Source organism: Orycteropus afer, unplaced genomic scaffold (genome assembly GCF_000298275.1).
Source record: "Orycteropus afer afer isolate SDZICR_OR568_19922 unplaced genomic scaffold, OryAfe1.0 scaffold00054, whole genome shotgun sequence".
NCBI classification, from domain to species: domain Eukaryota; kingdom Metazoa; phylum Chordata; class Mammalia; order Tubulidentata; family Orycteropodidae; genus Orycteropus; species Orycteropus afer.
In genome coordinates, this window is record NW_006921641.1 from 3,324,200 (window position 1) to 3,341,186 (window position 16,987).

The 16,987-nt window shown below is 38.4% G+C and overlaps 1 protein-coding gene across 1 annotated transcript in view; it reads right to left on the reverse strand.

The window, feature by feature from the left end:
- Window positions 1–391: 391 nt before the first annotated feature.
- Window positions 392–16,987, reverse strand: part of BIRC6 (baculoviral IAP repeat containing 6) — a 366,321-nt gene continuing 349,725 nt past the window's right edge. The window contains exons 72-74 of the mRNA XM_042780685.1: window positions 12,175–12,363; window positions 10,173–10,307; window positions 392–574 (exon numbers count right to left, since the gene is read on the reverse strand). Of these exons, the coding sequence (XP_042636619.1) occupies window positions 392–574; window positions 10,173–10,307; window positions 12,175–12,363 (507 nt within the window). The remainder of the gene's footprint in view (window positions 575–10,172; window positions 10,308–12,174; window positions 12,364–16,987) is intronic.

Sequence of the window (16,987 nt, forward strand, 5' to 3'; positions counted from 1 at the left end):
AAATAGTAGTTGTAAGAATGTCCAATATATATTCTTTGTTAACAACCCCTCATTCTACAGTAAAAAAAAAAATAAAATAAACATTCAGTAAACATTCTTTCCTAAGGTAGTTTCCCTTATATATCAGTGATTTATCCATTTCTTTGTATACACAAATTTGTTGAACATACCAATCAGTGGTTCTCACAATTGAAAAATAAAAGCACAAAAAAGTTTACACTCTTGTACAGGTAAATAAAAGATCACCTTGAATTAAACTGGATCTCCTTAAGGGCATAGTATAGTTTCAGTTTCATTACCTAATACATAATTAGTTTCTTACATACAAATATTGACATATTTGGCTTGTGCTTCAAAGCCTTTGTGTCTATGAAGTCCATGTCAACGCAGCTCATAATTTGAAGTCACTGGGGAGTTCTTTACTGCTGCTGGGTTTGACCTGATCGTGCACTGGAGTTTCCTCAGCACCTGCGGTGGCACTACTGCCCATCTCCGAGGCATCATCGGCATCAGGGTCCAAGCCTTCCGGGCAGGGAAGTTTGAGCAGCTCTTCCCGGAGCTGAGCAGTGTGACGCTACACAGGGAAAGAAGCAGCCTGCTGTTACAATGGCAAAACCTGGAATTTTAGCTTAAGATAATTTGAGAAAGGAATCAGGTTTATAACAAAGCTCAAAACATCAGCCTACAAATATTTGTTGTGCATCTCCTTGTGCCAGTCACTGTTACAGGCACTAGGTACAGTACTGAACAAAACTGGCAAAAATTCCTAATCTCTAAATAATTGGTGTTGCTTCTGAAAAGCTCTAAGTTACAGGCCAGCAGACTCTAGCCCTCATCTCTTTCCCTGCAGTGTCAGATTACCCAATAAACAAGGTAGGAAAGAGCTTACTTGTGCTTATTAGTGAAGAATTTCATGTTTTTGTTTTTTACCACATCAAAGATTCTGCTTCTAGGTATGGCTGGTATCAGTCTTTCTCCAACCCAGAGCACCTTCCTACAGAATCAAAGCCTCTTTACAAATTTACTATCCCTTTGACAGTATGGTCAAAGTCTTTGTAACTGGGTGGGACTAAGCCAACATGAAGTGCTTGTGCTCCATCAAGGGGATTGGATAGCTTACTAATAACGTAAATAAGGTGCATGGCACTCTTATGGGGGTTGTTGTTGTTGTTATTATGTGCCATTGAGTCGGACCCAACTCATAGCGACCCCTCCTTGGGTTTCCGAGGCAGTATCACTATGGAGGGAAATTATCCCATCTTCCTTCCGAGGAGTGGCTGGTGGGTTTGAACCACCAGCCTTCTGGTTAGCAGTCAAGTGCCTTAGGCACTATGCTACCAGGGCCATGCAAATAAGGTGTATGGAACACTAACATGGGGACTGGGCAGTTTGTCATCCTGCTAAGCTGAAAATGAGCTATCTTAGAGGCAGGAAGAGGGGAATCTTGCTACCATCAAGAAAGATAAGCCATGTGTCCTTTGGATCTGAGTGTCTCTTTGCTGAACCTCTTTGGTGGCAAGAGATGATAAGCAGCAGTGGCAGAAACAGCAGCAGCAGAACCAAGACACTTGCATGAGACAGAGTGGTGAGCTTTCCTGCTCAGAGTGAGAAAGCTGAATGCCTTCAGGCAAAGGGCTTCCTGGCAGAGCGGAGTATCTCTGGGCATTTAAGAGCAGAGCTAAAAGAACTTTTAACACTTGTTCAAGCAGGGCAGAGGCCAAGGACTAGAGAAAGACCTGCCAGTGGATACAGCTGAGAAGAGGCTGTCCAGACTGAACAACTAACTGTATGCTAAGTGTTCTGGTTACCTAGTGCCACTCTGACAAGAATATACCACAAATGGGAAGGTCTTAACAAACAGGAGTTTATTCTTACAATTTGGAGGCTTTACGTCCAAGTTCAAAATGCCAGGCTCTAGGGGCTGGATGAAAGCCCCTCCACCTTGGGGTCCAGCTCTGCCTCCTGCTCCCAGCTCACTGGAGCTAGAGGTGTTTCTTCACTCAGACAGCTGCTGGCTGCTGAGGCTGACAAGCCCCAAGGTTGACAAGTAAAAAGGCACAGTCCCGATGTTACCAAACCACACGGCAGGCCATTAACTTAAGTCCATTATAAGTTCCAAGGTTGGCAGAGCATAGCAGGCTGCTGAGCAACGATATGGCTACATGCAGGGTCCAAGCGTGCCATAGGCTACAGACCATTCTCAAAGCTTTTCCTTATATACAGGAAGCAGACCACATCCCAAAGGCAGCTACTCAGCTGCTTGTGGCAGATCCCACCATGGACTTGATTGCCAGTCTCATCATGGGGAATAACTACCACCAGCTAGCTGCCCAGCCACTCAACCAGGCCCAGCCAAGTTGACACACAAACATAAGTGAGTTGTTTATGATCCTCAATTGTAACCTCTAACTTAGCTAACAAACCCCGTAACTATGAGTATTGTCTGTGAGCTCCGTGTGGCCATTATAATGAATTATCGAGCCCAGCAGAGGAGTAGAAAGTGACAAGGGAGGGAGAGTTGGTGTCAGTATTGGTTACCAAAAAAAAAAGTTTGAGGGTGGATGCATGGCTGACCTCCACCTCATAGGAATCAGCCTTGGGCTGCTGTTTATCTTGATACTTATTAATATGAATAGAATTAAATTACATAATGAAAAACAGTGGTTCTTGACCTTGGCTGTGCATGAGAATCACCTGAAAAAGTTTGAAAACAGAATCTTCCCCCATGTGATTGTAATGTGTAGCCTGGGCTAAGAAGCTAACGTATACTGAAGTGTAGGGCTCAAAGCCTGGCATATTTTGAGAAACTGTGATCTTCCTTCACGTGTGGCCAGACTCTGTTGGATACTACGGATACAAAGGTCAAAACAAACATACCCTTGTCTTCAAGATGCTCACAGGTTCACAGGGGCAGATAAACAAGGAAAGGAATGATTACAGTATGATAGGGACAATAAAAAAGATTTGGATAAAGAAGAGAAGCCATGTTGAATAAATGACTGACTGTCTCAAGAAATCTAGATTATTGAGAAGCCATCAAGACCACTGCTGGTCATGTTTTCACCTCCACCCATGACCTAGATTCCAGTCTTTGCTCTGCCCTAACATACTAATAGTTATAGAGAAAGACTCTCTTTCTTTCTCTAGTAGTTTCCAAAAAGTGCATGGGGGTGGCATCTTCTGACCTCCTCTAACTTCACAAGAGGGAAACAAAATCACCATCTATTTTCCTATGAGGCCAGACATGCTGCCACCTCCAGCCTTCTTCCCAACTCTGACACCAACTGTCCCTCCCACAGCACTCACTACTCCTCTGCTGGGTTTGATAATTCACTGCAACAGCCACACAGAACTCACAGACAATACTCATGATTATGGGGTTTATTAGGGAAGTAACAGGCTACAGCTCAGGTTCAGGAATGCTCTCAGGACACAATTCTTCAATCAGGACAGTGTCCCCTCTGCTGTGCTCTCAGGCACACATCTTTGGCCCTTGTCCTCTTGACCTGGCCTCTGCCCTGCTTGGGCAAGTGTTACAAAGCTCTTTTAGCTCTGATAGGTATAGCTGGGTGCACCCCACTCTGCCAGCAAGACTTCTGCCCCAAATGCACTCAGCTTTTTCACTCTGTGAGCCTGCAAGCCCGCTGCTCTGTCTCATGCCTCTTGGTTCCTCAGCCAGTCCTCTCAGTCATCTCAGCCCTTTGTTTCAGCCTATTGTCTCTGCCAAGGAGGTCCAGTGCAAGGAACTGAGGTTCCAGGACATGCTCCATTACACTGCCAGCTCTTCACTTAATGGCACTGAGATCCCCTCTTATGCCTCTAAGAGGGCTCATTTTAAGCCCAGAAGCATAGCAAAACTAAGCAATAGAGTTCCACACATCTTATTTGTATGGCCCTACCCAGTAATCTGGTGGAAGTCACAATGACTGGTTAGAAAAGCCACACCAAGTAATTCACTACCCCACAGTAGTTGACTTTCTTCAACTATTCAACAGCAACGATAAGAAGGTTCACGGCCCCTTCTCTATGTACTTCACAAGGCTGCTAGGACAAGAGACGATGAATAAGAAAGCATTTTATCAACATCAATTACATTCATGTTCTGTGAGGGAAAACTATTGCCATCACATCAGTATTTGAACGTGCTGAAGTCCCAGATCTTAAAACAAAACTTCCTCAACACCACAGTTTCCTTCAACTGCTGACTCATGGTATCTCTTCCCCGCCCCCTCATTTCTCTTCACAGCCAAAGTTCTTTACAAGTATTTACTACACTTGCTATCTCCACTCCTCATTTCCCACTCATTTCTCAACCCATTAGTCTGGCTTCTGCCTCCTTCATGCTACTGAAGGTCAAGGTCACCAAATGATGTCCTGGTTTTGAGCATGACACTCCTTACCATACCCTTTTTCTGGAAACACTATGTCCATGGGCTACTGTGACTTAGCATTCTCCTGGTTGTCTGTCCGTCTCCCTGGCTACACCTTTCCAGTCTGCTTTACTAGCAACTCTTCCTCTGAATATTGTTCAAATATTGGAATTCTTTAGGGTTCTGTCTTAAGCTGTCTTCTCTTTTCATGCTCCACAGCTTCCTTTCTTGATCCCATCCCCTAGCATGGCTTCAATGATCATCCCTCTGAAGCAGACACCCAAATCTGTGCGCCAGTTCTTCCCTTTCTCTGCAATGCCAACTCTTTTTATCCAACTTCCCACTCACTATCTCCACCATGATGTTCCACAGGCACCTCTAATGTGGTCATCTTTCCTTAGATTCTCAACCAACTCTTTCTTGTGTTTACTCTAGCTCAGATACGCCATTGCCATTGCCATTGCCTCCAGTTGTCAGCTCCAGAAATCTTCAAATCACCTATGACTCCTCTTACTCCTTACCCTCCACAGCAACAGGATTCAATCACTGAGTCATGTTGATTCTGATCTTATAAAAATTTCCCTTTCCTTCCCCATTACTTCTCCACTATTCCAGTTTACCACATCTAGTTTAGATGGCCGTCATGTCGTTCCCGCTTAAAACCCTCTGGTGAGTTCCAGTAATTCTTAGAATCAAAATCAGACTTGATAACAATTACTAGAATATGGTTTTCTTTTTCTTTGCCATATCCCAGAGGCTAGCATACCCATTGCCATTCAACTGATTCTGACCTAGATAGGGTTTCTAAGTTCATAAATCACTACAGAAGTAGACTGCCTCGTCTGCCTCCCACAATGCAGCTGGTGGGTTTGAACCAACAACCTTCTGGTTAGCAGTCAAATGCCTTACCCACTGTGCCACCAGAGTGCCTATAGAGGCTAGCATAGTGCCTGGCATATAACAGATGCTCAGTATAATCAATGGAGACAAAAAATGATCTCAAGCAGCTCACAGGTTAGTGGCAATAACAGAAGATGAATTGAACATGTAGTAACTCAGAGTAGAAAGTGCTATAAGATGCTAATAAAAGGAAAAGGGGAAATTAATTTCAGCTGGCAATACTGGTGAAGATATCTCAAAGGTGGCAGCACTGGAGCCAGTCCTTTATAATAATATTAACTATAACAATATGAGGATAACAAAAAAACAAAACAAAACAAACTCACTGCTGTCAAGTAGAATTCAACTCATAGCGACCCCTCCTTGGGTTTCTGAGCAATTATCACTCTGGAAGGAGTTTGCGCAACCTTCCTTCTGAGGAGTGGCTGGTGGGTTTGAACCACCAGCCTTCTGGTTAGCAGTCAAATGCCTTAGGCACTATGCTACCAGAGCTCCTAATATGGGGATAGTAGCTACTAAATGAGTGCTTATAATGGATTTGATCCCTGGTCAATGCACTTCATGCACAGCCATCGCTCATCTGTCAGTGGACACTTGTGTGCTATGATGTTTTACAGGTTTCGGTGGAACTTCTAGACTGCGATCAACTAGGAAGGCAGGCCTGGAGATCTACTTCTGAAAATCAGCCAATTAAAAAAAAACATGGATCACAATGATCTGATCAGCAACTGACCACAGGGATGGTATAGGACCAGGTAGCATTTCATTCTGTCATGCATGAGATTGCCACATACCAGGGGCTGAAGTCAATGGCAGCTAACCCTAACATAGTTATCTTAGACATTATGTTCATGTATAACATGCAATCTTTTTTATTATCTGTTTACCTTTCAATAACCTGTAAGGCGAGATCCACTCTTTCCAAGTTATATGTAAGGGAAGAGACAGGAAGTTAATTATCTTAAGCAAGTTCACACAGCTAACGAATGGAACAGCTAGAACTCCTTGTGGGCAGGAATTATTTCCTATTCTTGTTTTAGTCCCAGTGCCAAGCATTGGCCTGGGACAAAGTAGGAATGCTGTCAGCAGTTACCAAATGAAACAATATATGGATGAATGTAGTTTTAAGAAGTAAATCATGATCAACAGGTGAATGGGAGCTGCATGTGCTTGATGGAGTCAGAAACAGGCCATAAAACTGATCCAAAAACCAGTTCTGTTTTTGGAAATATCCAAGAATCCTGTTAGATTTAAGCCATAGCACACCTATGCTGATGCAGCTTTCTGCTCCAGAAGCAGCCCTGTCTCCTGAAAATGAATGAAGAAAACTCAAAGGCCTAGTCAGGAGCAGACAGTAATCCAATAAACAAAGTACTTTGTTTATTATTTGCTTACTTACCAATCTGTAGTGAACAATTTCACACAGATTTACTACAGATTAGAAAGTAAGCACAACCAAGCTCATGCTGAGCTTGTTTACCCAGTAGTCTGCTCCTGTCAGGGGCTGTGAATTTGAACGAGGCTTTGATACTGTAGGAAGGTGCTGTGAGTTTGGAGAGAGACAGATGCCAGCCATACCTAGAAGGACAATCATTGATGTGGTAAAGAAATATGAAATTTGTTCACTACAAATTAGTAAGCAAGCACAAGTAAGCCTGAGCTTACCTTGCTCCCTACAACAGAAACAGCATTAATGATGACTTATAAGACATCATTAATTGATACATATACTCTTTTTTCTGAGAGAAAGACAAGTCCATACATGAAAATAAACCCACAGAATGCCAATTTTCTATTTCAGGGAATGACAGGTATTAGGCCTTATTCAAGAGCCCTAGTGGCACAGTGGTTAAGTGCTCAGCCACTAACCTAAAGGTAAGCAGTTTAAACAAGCTACTCTGTGGAGGGAAGACATGGCAGTCGGCTTCCATACAGATTACAGCTTTGGAAACCCAATGAGGGAGTTCTACTCTGTCCTGTAGAGTCATTAGGAGTTAGAACTGATTTGACTATAATGGGTTTTAGGTACTATGTAGAACAATCACAAAACGTTTCACAGTAACTGTCTCAATCCTCATAACAACAGGATTACTTTTATGGTCAGAGGTTTTTTTTTTTTAAACAAATAAAAAAGATGATCAAGAGATTAAGCAGCAGGTATTACCCATACACACTGCCATTTAGGGAGGGGCGTAGAGATGTTTACTAAGAATGGTTACTGGTCTACAAATGTTAAATTTTGGTTTATCATTTTTGGTGGGAGAGAAATGACCTCAACTATCACATACAGGGTTTGAAATTAAGCCCTATCAATCTCTGAAGATCAACTAAAACTTGCATTTGTAGAACAATTTTTATGTATGAGTCACTGTTAAGCATTGACAACATAAAAGTGATGAGTAGAATGAGGAAGACACTGGCTCTGATCTCAAGAAGGCTAAATATTGCCTGGAAGTACAAAACACACACAGGAAAGACAACTACACACTTACAGCCACTTCCAAGGTTTCAAAGCACATGCTGATAACTCAAAAATTCTTTCTCAAAGCTCTAATTTCCCTTTCACTGATGGAAAAAGGAGAAAACATCAACCAGAGAAAAAGAAAAAAAATCTAGTGATTGTGAGGTAGAGGAATACTATGACTTTATTGGAGATCACGTTCAACAGCTGCATACTTTTCTCTAGTAACATTCAGCAGCAAGGTATAGTTCAGGTGACACAAGTTTGAACTGTTTCAGGGATGGAGATTCCCAGTTCTAGATGACTCAGAAAAAACAGACTAAAGGAATCCGAGATAGAAGTGAGGCATTGACAGTAATTACACTAAAGAAACTGACTTTAGCCACTGGTATTTTCTATAAGAGAACGATATAGCTAAATTGGGGAAGATCAGCCTGGCTATGCTCTACAAAAAGAACTGGAAGGGGGAGAACAGGTACAAGGAGGCTGGTCTAACAGACTATTAAGCTATGGGAACAGAATAAAAATAATGGGGAAGAAAAGGGAGGAAGGCATCCTCTTATAAAGGCAGCACTGACAAGACCCAGTGACTGACCAAGTATAAGAGTGAAGGAAGAATAAGTAATATATGAAGGAATAATATATTAAAGTATAAGTGATTTAAGACAGGAAAAATGGCTTAACATTAAGTACACAGAGAAAGCTAGAGAACTTGATTTGAGGGAAGGTAAGTGCTAATAGAAACATCTTAGTGAAGTAGTAACAAGTCACCCAAGTTAAAAAAAAAAAAAAAAAGTCAGTGATGTAGTTCAGGAGAAAGCTCAGAGCACATAATAGTTTGAACAGTTATTTTTAAAGAGTAAATGGCTAAAATCAGGGGTATAGATAACAAAGATATGAGAGCCAAAGAGAAATAGAATAAAACACCCCAGGTTAAAAAACTAACCCTTCAGGTATACAATCATTCAGGAGAATAAAAAACATACTGAAAGAGTTAAAACGAAGAACATGAGAAGAACCAGTATAGTCTACAGAGCAAAGTGTGGTAGAAAAGACAAACATTTGACAACTACCCTAAGAGTTTCAATTGGCCGGTATATAGTGAAATGATCTAATATCTAACACTAAAGGCAGGATTCCATGAAGTGAAATTTAAGCAGATATTTATTAAGCTGAGAACTGAATAGAGGTGAGCCAGTAGAGGGGAAAATTAAGCATGTGTGAAGACCTGGAGGAGAAAGAGGAGGAAGTGTAGAGAGAAGTAAGCCAAGTTCACTGGCTTTAGACTGGGACAGTCAGTAAGACATCAAGTTGCAGAAGGTTAATCCATGAAAAGATGTTTACAAAGGGACAGAAGAAGTATGAATTGCTCTATCAAGAAGCCAAATAATCAGACAGGAGAAAGTTTTATAATAATAGGGTCAAAATAGAATTAACTTAGGGGGATGCAAGTATTAAGGAAAAAACAAAAACAAAAACAAAAACAAGAAAAAAACCCACCTTTTTTTCTTTCTTAAAGCATTTATTATGGAAAATTCCAAACATATACAAGAGTGGGAAGAACAGTAAAACAAAATCCCATGTACCCAACACCCAGGTTTATCTAGTCTTATTTCATCTGTACCCTCACTACTTCCTCTGTCTCATATTATTTTGAACCAAATATCAAATATCATATGGATTTTTCATTCATAAATATTTCTGTATGTATCCCAAAATGATAAGGACTCCTTTTTAAAATCACACCTGTAAAAACTAATAAATTCTGGTCATCCTGTTTCAGTTAAGTGACATTATTTTTAAAGTTAAAAGCACTTTAGTAGGCAGAAGGAAAGGAGCCAGTGGAAAAGGAAAAAAACTGAAGGTAGGAGAGGGAAGAAGATAAATGGTAGAAGATGAAATGAACAGAAGATGAGGGAGGAAAAAAAAAATTGCCCAAACCATCATTTTTTACATAGTAAACTCAAGGTACTTTCATGCTGTGAATGCCCAAGTTGAATACAATCACTTGCTTCTCCAAAAACAGGTTTGTATCTTAGAGATTGCCACCAACTAGCCATTAGAGGCTCTGCAACAAACAGCTCCCTCATTACTCCAAGCAATAAAATTCTGGAAGGCAAGAAGCCTAAGGAAGGACTAAAGGAATAAAAGAAGGCATTCACTGAACACATTTTGCTGACAGTTTTCAAAGAGCTCTACAAATTTCCACTGACTCAGTCCTGTACCCATCTAAAATCTTAGGAACACTCAATTCATAGTCAAAACAAATGTATCTTTTCATAGACTTTTAGGTAGCACTTTAGGCCTCTGAACCTAAAATAAATTTTGTTTCTTTGACTTTCCCTCCCCATTTACCTTCTGCTGGCTATGGCTCTGAAAACGAATACACAACTCTTCTTTTAAAGCCAACAACAGGCTTAGCAGTAGGATGGGTTACCCACCTTGAGAGCTGCTGCATGGTGAGACATAGTCCTGCCTACCCGCTTATCACTGCTGTATTGCTGGATGTCTGCAATCCACTCTTCACACTGGGCCATGATCTCAACTCTCTTCAAATAAAAATGTTTGTGTATAACCTTAAGTAAAATATAAGCAATGGAAGAAAAGATGTTTAGGTCCAAATTTAAAAGAAAAGTATGTGATATTATAAAAATAAAATTTGATAGACACTGTCATGATTTTCTGTCTATAAAACTTTACTCAGTGTTGCAAAATGATTTATTTAATGAGTAAGAAAAAGTTTACAAAAAGAATATTATGCTTCAGAGTGCAAAGAAATGCATGTTTGTATTATTTCCTGTAATACAAAAAGTGATTTTCCATAACTTTTCAAGCTAAAGGGCAAGCTTTTGCAGAAATCAAATACTAAACTTTGTCATTCAAATAATATTGATACATAAATTCATTTGATAACTAACAAAAAAGAAGAAATGTTCTTTTCACATTTCCTCAGAGCCTGAGAAGCATATTCATCAATACTATTCTGTGAAGAGGAAGACTTCACTTCTGATGCTGCACAGTGCCTCCTTACTTATATTAATGATCAATTTTCTGTCAGGTAAACATGCTAATTTTCCTCTAAAATGTTGAGTTTGTTGCAGAATTTAAGAAACTGATGATTAAGGGAAACAATTTAAGAAAGAAAATGTTTTAGGACCCAGCACTTTGAGCTGGTTCTTCCTGGTTGAGTAATGCCAATAAAATGAAACTGGACAGACTCTTATCTGTAAAATGTGAGTGAACTGGGACAATAACCAAACAGGAAAACTTAGCAGGTCGATGCCCTGCTAGAAACTTAATGTCCCCCTTAGAAAACAAGGCAGTGTGCACACTGCATAGCAATTAAATCTCTAGACTGCACAGCGGGAAACAATGATATCCCCACTCGAAGATGGCAGTCTTCCTCTCCACAGATGGCAGCTGACTGCACCGATTTGAATGTGTGTCACTCTACACAGTCCTGGCAATAATCCAGTCTCCTGCATCAGGTTCTTGAAAGGGTATACTATGCCTCTTCTGAGTCTCTTATTACAAGGCTTCGACCTATAATTGTTCTTGTTACAGGTGTCATTTTGCTTCACCTGAATTTTTAAAAATTTGGGTCTGCTCTGATTTCATTTTGTCAGCCATGACTGATCCACTTCAAACTCTTATTTAGGACACAGTTAAAGCAAGGTGTGATGCTGAAGTAATTTGCCATCACAGCTGAAAAGGACAATCAAATTTTAGGTAGGCTGTAGAGAGACAACCAAAGGAAACAAGCTGTGTTTTACTATGTGAAATAAAAACACTTGAAAGTAAAAAGGCAAGTTTTAGAAATTTAGTAAGTCCAATATTTTCCTAAGAAAAAGACAGTACCTTTTCTTTAAGATTCACACACATATACTATATAAGGACAAAGTTTCTACTTGCAAGAAAACTTTAGCAAGTATTCTGACCTTTAATAAAAAAGGTATTTTTATGAGGAAAATTTTAATAACTTAATTTAGACAGTGAGATAGTAAGTTAGAAATAAGGAATAAGATTGTTCTCAAATAGTCAGATACCCTCTGGGATGTACATTTCTAAATTAATCTGCAATACAGTATTAGTTTTTTAGGATTATCTCTAGAAATTATAGCATAGTTACATTTACTATAGTAAAGTTAAATATAGGAGCTCTGGTAGCACAGTGCCTAAGGCACTGTTAACCAGAAGGCTGGCAGTTTAAACCCACCAGTCACTCCTTGGAAGGAAGGTTGGGCAATCTACTTCCATAGAGATAACACCTCGGAAACCCCCAAGGAGGGGTTGCTATGAGTCGGGGCCAACTCAATGGCACGTAACAACACAAAAACAAAGTTAAATATAACACAGGCAATTTAAATAGAAAAGTGTAATACTAAGAAACTGTATTTCTATAATGTTTTTAATAACGTATTTCCCTAATTTTCTTGAACTTACTTCTTTAAAACATGGTGAAGGGTTTCTGATTTGTTCTAGCATTGCCCACTTAACTGTTGCTTGTCGAATGTTACCATCATATTCTCGGGAACTCTGTGTGCCACTGGGAGTCCCTCTAGACCGTTCATATCCTGGTTCATTAAAATAAGGCTCAGCTACTAATATAAGGGACTGAACAGACACTAATACCTGAGGAATAAGAAAAATAAAGAATAGTTGTAAGTAAACATTTTAACTGTCAGTGAACCGGTATCTTATTTCATTCATAAACCAGGAGCTTCTTTTAATATGTGTTTCCACCACTGTAATATTGATGTTAATATTATGACATTGAAATACTTTATTATCAAAGCAAAATTATACTAGGTAGAGTCAAGGTGTATTTATGTATCTTTATTTTGTTATTATTAAATGCATGAAAAACAAAAATAGAGATGAAAATCCTATTTCCTGATAATGCTAAAAATATCTCTGTAGACATTCCAAACTAATTCAAGTATTATTATGCTCAAACTGTCCTTATCTAAAATACCACGAAACTAACCATGCACTCTTCACAACATTCACTTGCAAGGAAAGCTATGCATAAGGCAGCTATACTTTTTATTCCAAGAAAAATTCCAGAGTACCACAAAAGTCTTATTATTGGAAGCGCTCATTGGTAAAGCGGTCTCTTGGCTCTAAGACCAGCCCTGAACTCCTACTTATATATCAGGGGGCTTGTTTCTTCAGATGTAGCAAAGGTAATATACCATTCCTAGATAATATAGCTAATGTAACATCTTTGGAAGCATGAACGGATCAGATACCATCTACCCATTTCATGCCTGAAAGAGGATTAACAATAATTGCACTTTTATTAGACAAGGTGATTAAACAACAAAGTTAAATATAGTTTAAGATACTCATCTTAGAAGTTAAGGGATGTACTTTCCCAGAAAACTGTAAAAATGAGCACCTCCTCAAAAACCAAATCCACTGCCACTTAGTCAATTCTGACTCATAGCAACCCTACAGGACAGAGTAGAACTGCCCCATTGGGTTTCCATGGCAGTAAATTTTTACCGAAGTAGACTGACTCATCTTTCTCCTGTGGACTGGCTGATGGGATCGAACCACCAAACTTTTTGGTTAACAGATGAATGTTTTAACTGTTGCATCACTAGACCGCCTTTTAAAATGGGAACATGTACCCAAAATACATCTGACCTAAGAGTAGATATGGTCAAATGTGACATGGAGTGAGTGTTATTGAGTCCACAATCAACTGAAAAAAATAAATCCACCCAAGGCTGAGAGAAGGATTTCATATTTCTGAAACTTTTTGAAACGGAATATACCTATTAAGAAAAATTCCTTTTCCTCTGGCTATATACTCTCCCTTAGTTCAAATCTGACACCTCTGAAGTAACTGCCAGGGCAGTTATCAGATCTTTTACCCATCTCTTTTAAATCTTCTGCTGATGGGGTTTAATTCCTATTCTACAAAAGCAGAGAAAATATTGAAATTAAATACTCATCACAAATATGTAATGTAGCGCTCACTTATTTATTTTTTACCTTACTTTCTTTGAGACAAAACACAATTTTACAAATCTCAGGCAGTTATTGGTTCAAATGGTAATTAAAAAAATATTTTCAGATTCATAACTTACTTGGTTTAAACTTGCAAAGTCCATTAAAGGAAGCCTAAAGAATGGACTTTCATGTACCAGAACAAAAAAATTACATTTGAGAAATAAATTAGGGTATATCTTATTATCTGCTAAAATAAAAATAATGAATTACAAAGTTTATACATGGTAACAGCAAGAAGTCTGATCAGCAGGCACAAAATTTTCCTGGAATTAAGTTCAAAGGATATTAATGGTATAGGTTCTTTTATCACTGGGTAATACACAAGGTGTTATCTAACACCTTTTCAGAAAAACTAAAAGTACTCTTTTGGAGGCACATAAATACCACTTCATTTTTCTACCATGAACTACTTAAAAGTCATGACAGTCATTTTGTGGAATTTTTGGACGCCTGCATTGTCTGATCTGAATAGTCATTTGATGTTACAGCATACTTTATTACAGCCCATAAACACTGGGCATGAAGAGTTAAAAGTAAAATCTTGGGATGAAGGAATTTTCTTTCTTAAAATAATTTGATTTTCAGTATTCTGGGGGAAAAAAAAAAAAAAAAACAGGGCCTCACAGAGAACTGAGAAACATTGTACAATGTTTGAAACCAGACCACAGTACCAATGTACCCTATCTTATGCAAATAATATGCACTTTACACATTTTTTGCAAGCCACACAGCTCCTCCTTGCAGGTTAGTTTCCTATGTGTAGCACTGTGTGTGTGTGTGTGTGTGTGTGTTATTTACAAAAACATGTTATATGCAAAAGGAATGTAGTATTTTTAAGCTATTTCTTATCTGTACAATGGGGACAGTATCATCTTATAGGATGACTGAGAATTAAATAATATATATATTTTTTTAACAGTGTAGCGGTGCTTGTACGTAAGTGTTCAATAAACAATAATTATTCTCTTTTGGAGTAAAAACTGACAACATGTACTAGCAGAAAGTATAAAATAGGTAAAAATGAATTCAGTACTAAAAACACTTCTACATATTTAATACTGTTGTTAGGAGCCACAGACCTGGCTCCGACTCAAAGTGACCCTAAGTACAGCAGAACAAAACACTGCCTGGTCCTGCACCAGCCTCACAATCCTGGCTGTGCCTGAGCCCATCGTTGCAGCCACTCATTGTGTCAATCCATCTCATTGAGGGTCTTCCCCTTTTTTGCCATTAAATATGTAATAGGGCATTAAAAAACATGTAATTGGGTATTTAAAAATGCAGTCAGCATTCATTCTATTTTCATCAACAGAACTTAATGAAAAGATAAAGTCAAACAAAAAACAGTATTTATCTTACATATACCTGGCTAAGTGTTTTCTTAGCATTTTAGCTGAAAATAAATTACTAATTAACAGCAAAACATGTATTATACACCACAGTATATTTTACACATATAACCATGTTTAAATTAATGTAATAAAAAACATCATACATTTTCATTCCATATTGTAGATTCACTGGTTCTCAGTCAATTCTTTGGTATTTCCACAAAACCAAAAAAGGCTTTATTCACAGGAGGAATTTACTGTCCCCCTCTCTTTAGATTCATTTTAGCATCCTCAAACTACACAAAGCTGCCATAGTACGTAATTTGGTCAGGTACTCTGAACCATACCTCAGCTTGTTTTTACTGTGCCAAAACAAAAGCCTAAACTTTGTTGTATGGTCTTCTACTATGCTACTCAACTAATTTGCAGTCCTTGTCTCCTAGTGTTGTACCTACTGATCTGGTCACTTCATTTCTATCACTATACATTTCCATATCTCAGTCCAATTTTTAGAACATCCACTAGTTTGCCACATTCTCCTTCCTACCCCACTCCCAATAGGAATTAATAATTTTTGACTTCCTTTAATTTCATGTTATCTCGTCAGAGGATTTTATTTTATGACTTGGTCTGGTACTTCAAAAAATTATAATAAATATTTCAAACACAGGAAACTATAGAATCTAACAATCTTTCTTTGCAATAAGAAATCGTATTATTTGAAATAATAACATCATTGGGGTGAGGGAGTAAAATATAATACTTCTTATTGGTAAACACTTACAGCCATTTCAAACTGGTAAGTACCTGCATCTATGAAAATTCTACTATTTAGAAGAATTATAATCACAGGCGGAGTTTAAGATAAATTGTAACATACTGGAGCGCTGGTGGTGCAGTGCCTAAGGCATCTGACAGCTAACCAGAAGCTTAGTGGTTCAAACCCACCAGCTGCTCAGCAGCAGGATGATGGGGCAATCTACTTCAGTAAAGATTTACCACCCGGAAACCTAAAGAGAATCACTATGAGTCGGAATAACCATATATGAATGGCTGATTACACGCACCATTAAATATTGTTTAACATTCCTTGCACATGCAAAAACATCCTTATTAACACACCAAAACCAGTTGCCATCAAACTGATTCCAACTCATGACGACCCTGTATGTGTCAGAGTAGAACTGTACTCTACAAGGTTTTTAATGGCTGACTTTTCAGAAGCACATGGTGAGGCTTTCCTTCTGAGGTATCTCTGGGTAGACACCAGAGGTCTGTTAGTAGTCAAGCTCATTAACTGTAACACCCAAGGACTTCTATTTACACCCAATTGGGACAAATTATTAACAACTAATTTAGGTATCCACTAAATCAACCCCATTAAATCTAGTTATATGAGCAATGCTAAAATTTCATGCCATTGATAAAATGCAAGAGTTATTGTTGACACTTCTGATGAATAAATGACTTCTGATTTTAAATTAGTTAACAATGTTCACTTATTATTACATAAACTGTCAGGACTATTATTAAGTTAGTGACAGATATGAGACTTTTGGCATAAGACAATAATTTAGTATTTTAAAAATGTATGATGCAGAATTTATAGATATTATTTTAAGGGTATCATTGCAAAGAAACTAAGCAATTGTTTCAATAATGCTTCAATGCTCAAAATATTTTGGAATTCATTTTTTAATTGTATATATAACCTTGAACATTACTTTTGGAAGATTTGCAAAGTGGCAGAAACAAGTTACTTTATCCTTTGTGCATATGTGATAAAATAAGTAAAAATTACAACTGGGGTTCTCAATGCCTAACGAAAAGAATTTAAGTAATTTCTTCTGGGGCTCTATAGTCTGGCTATGAAGAAAAAGTTTAAAATAGAGTAACAAAGAGTA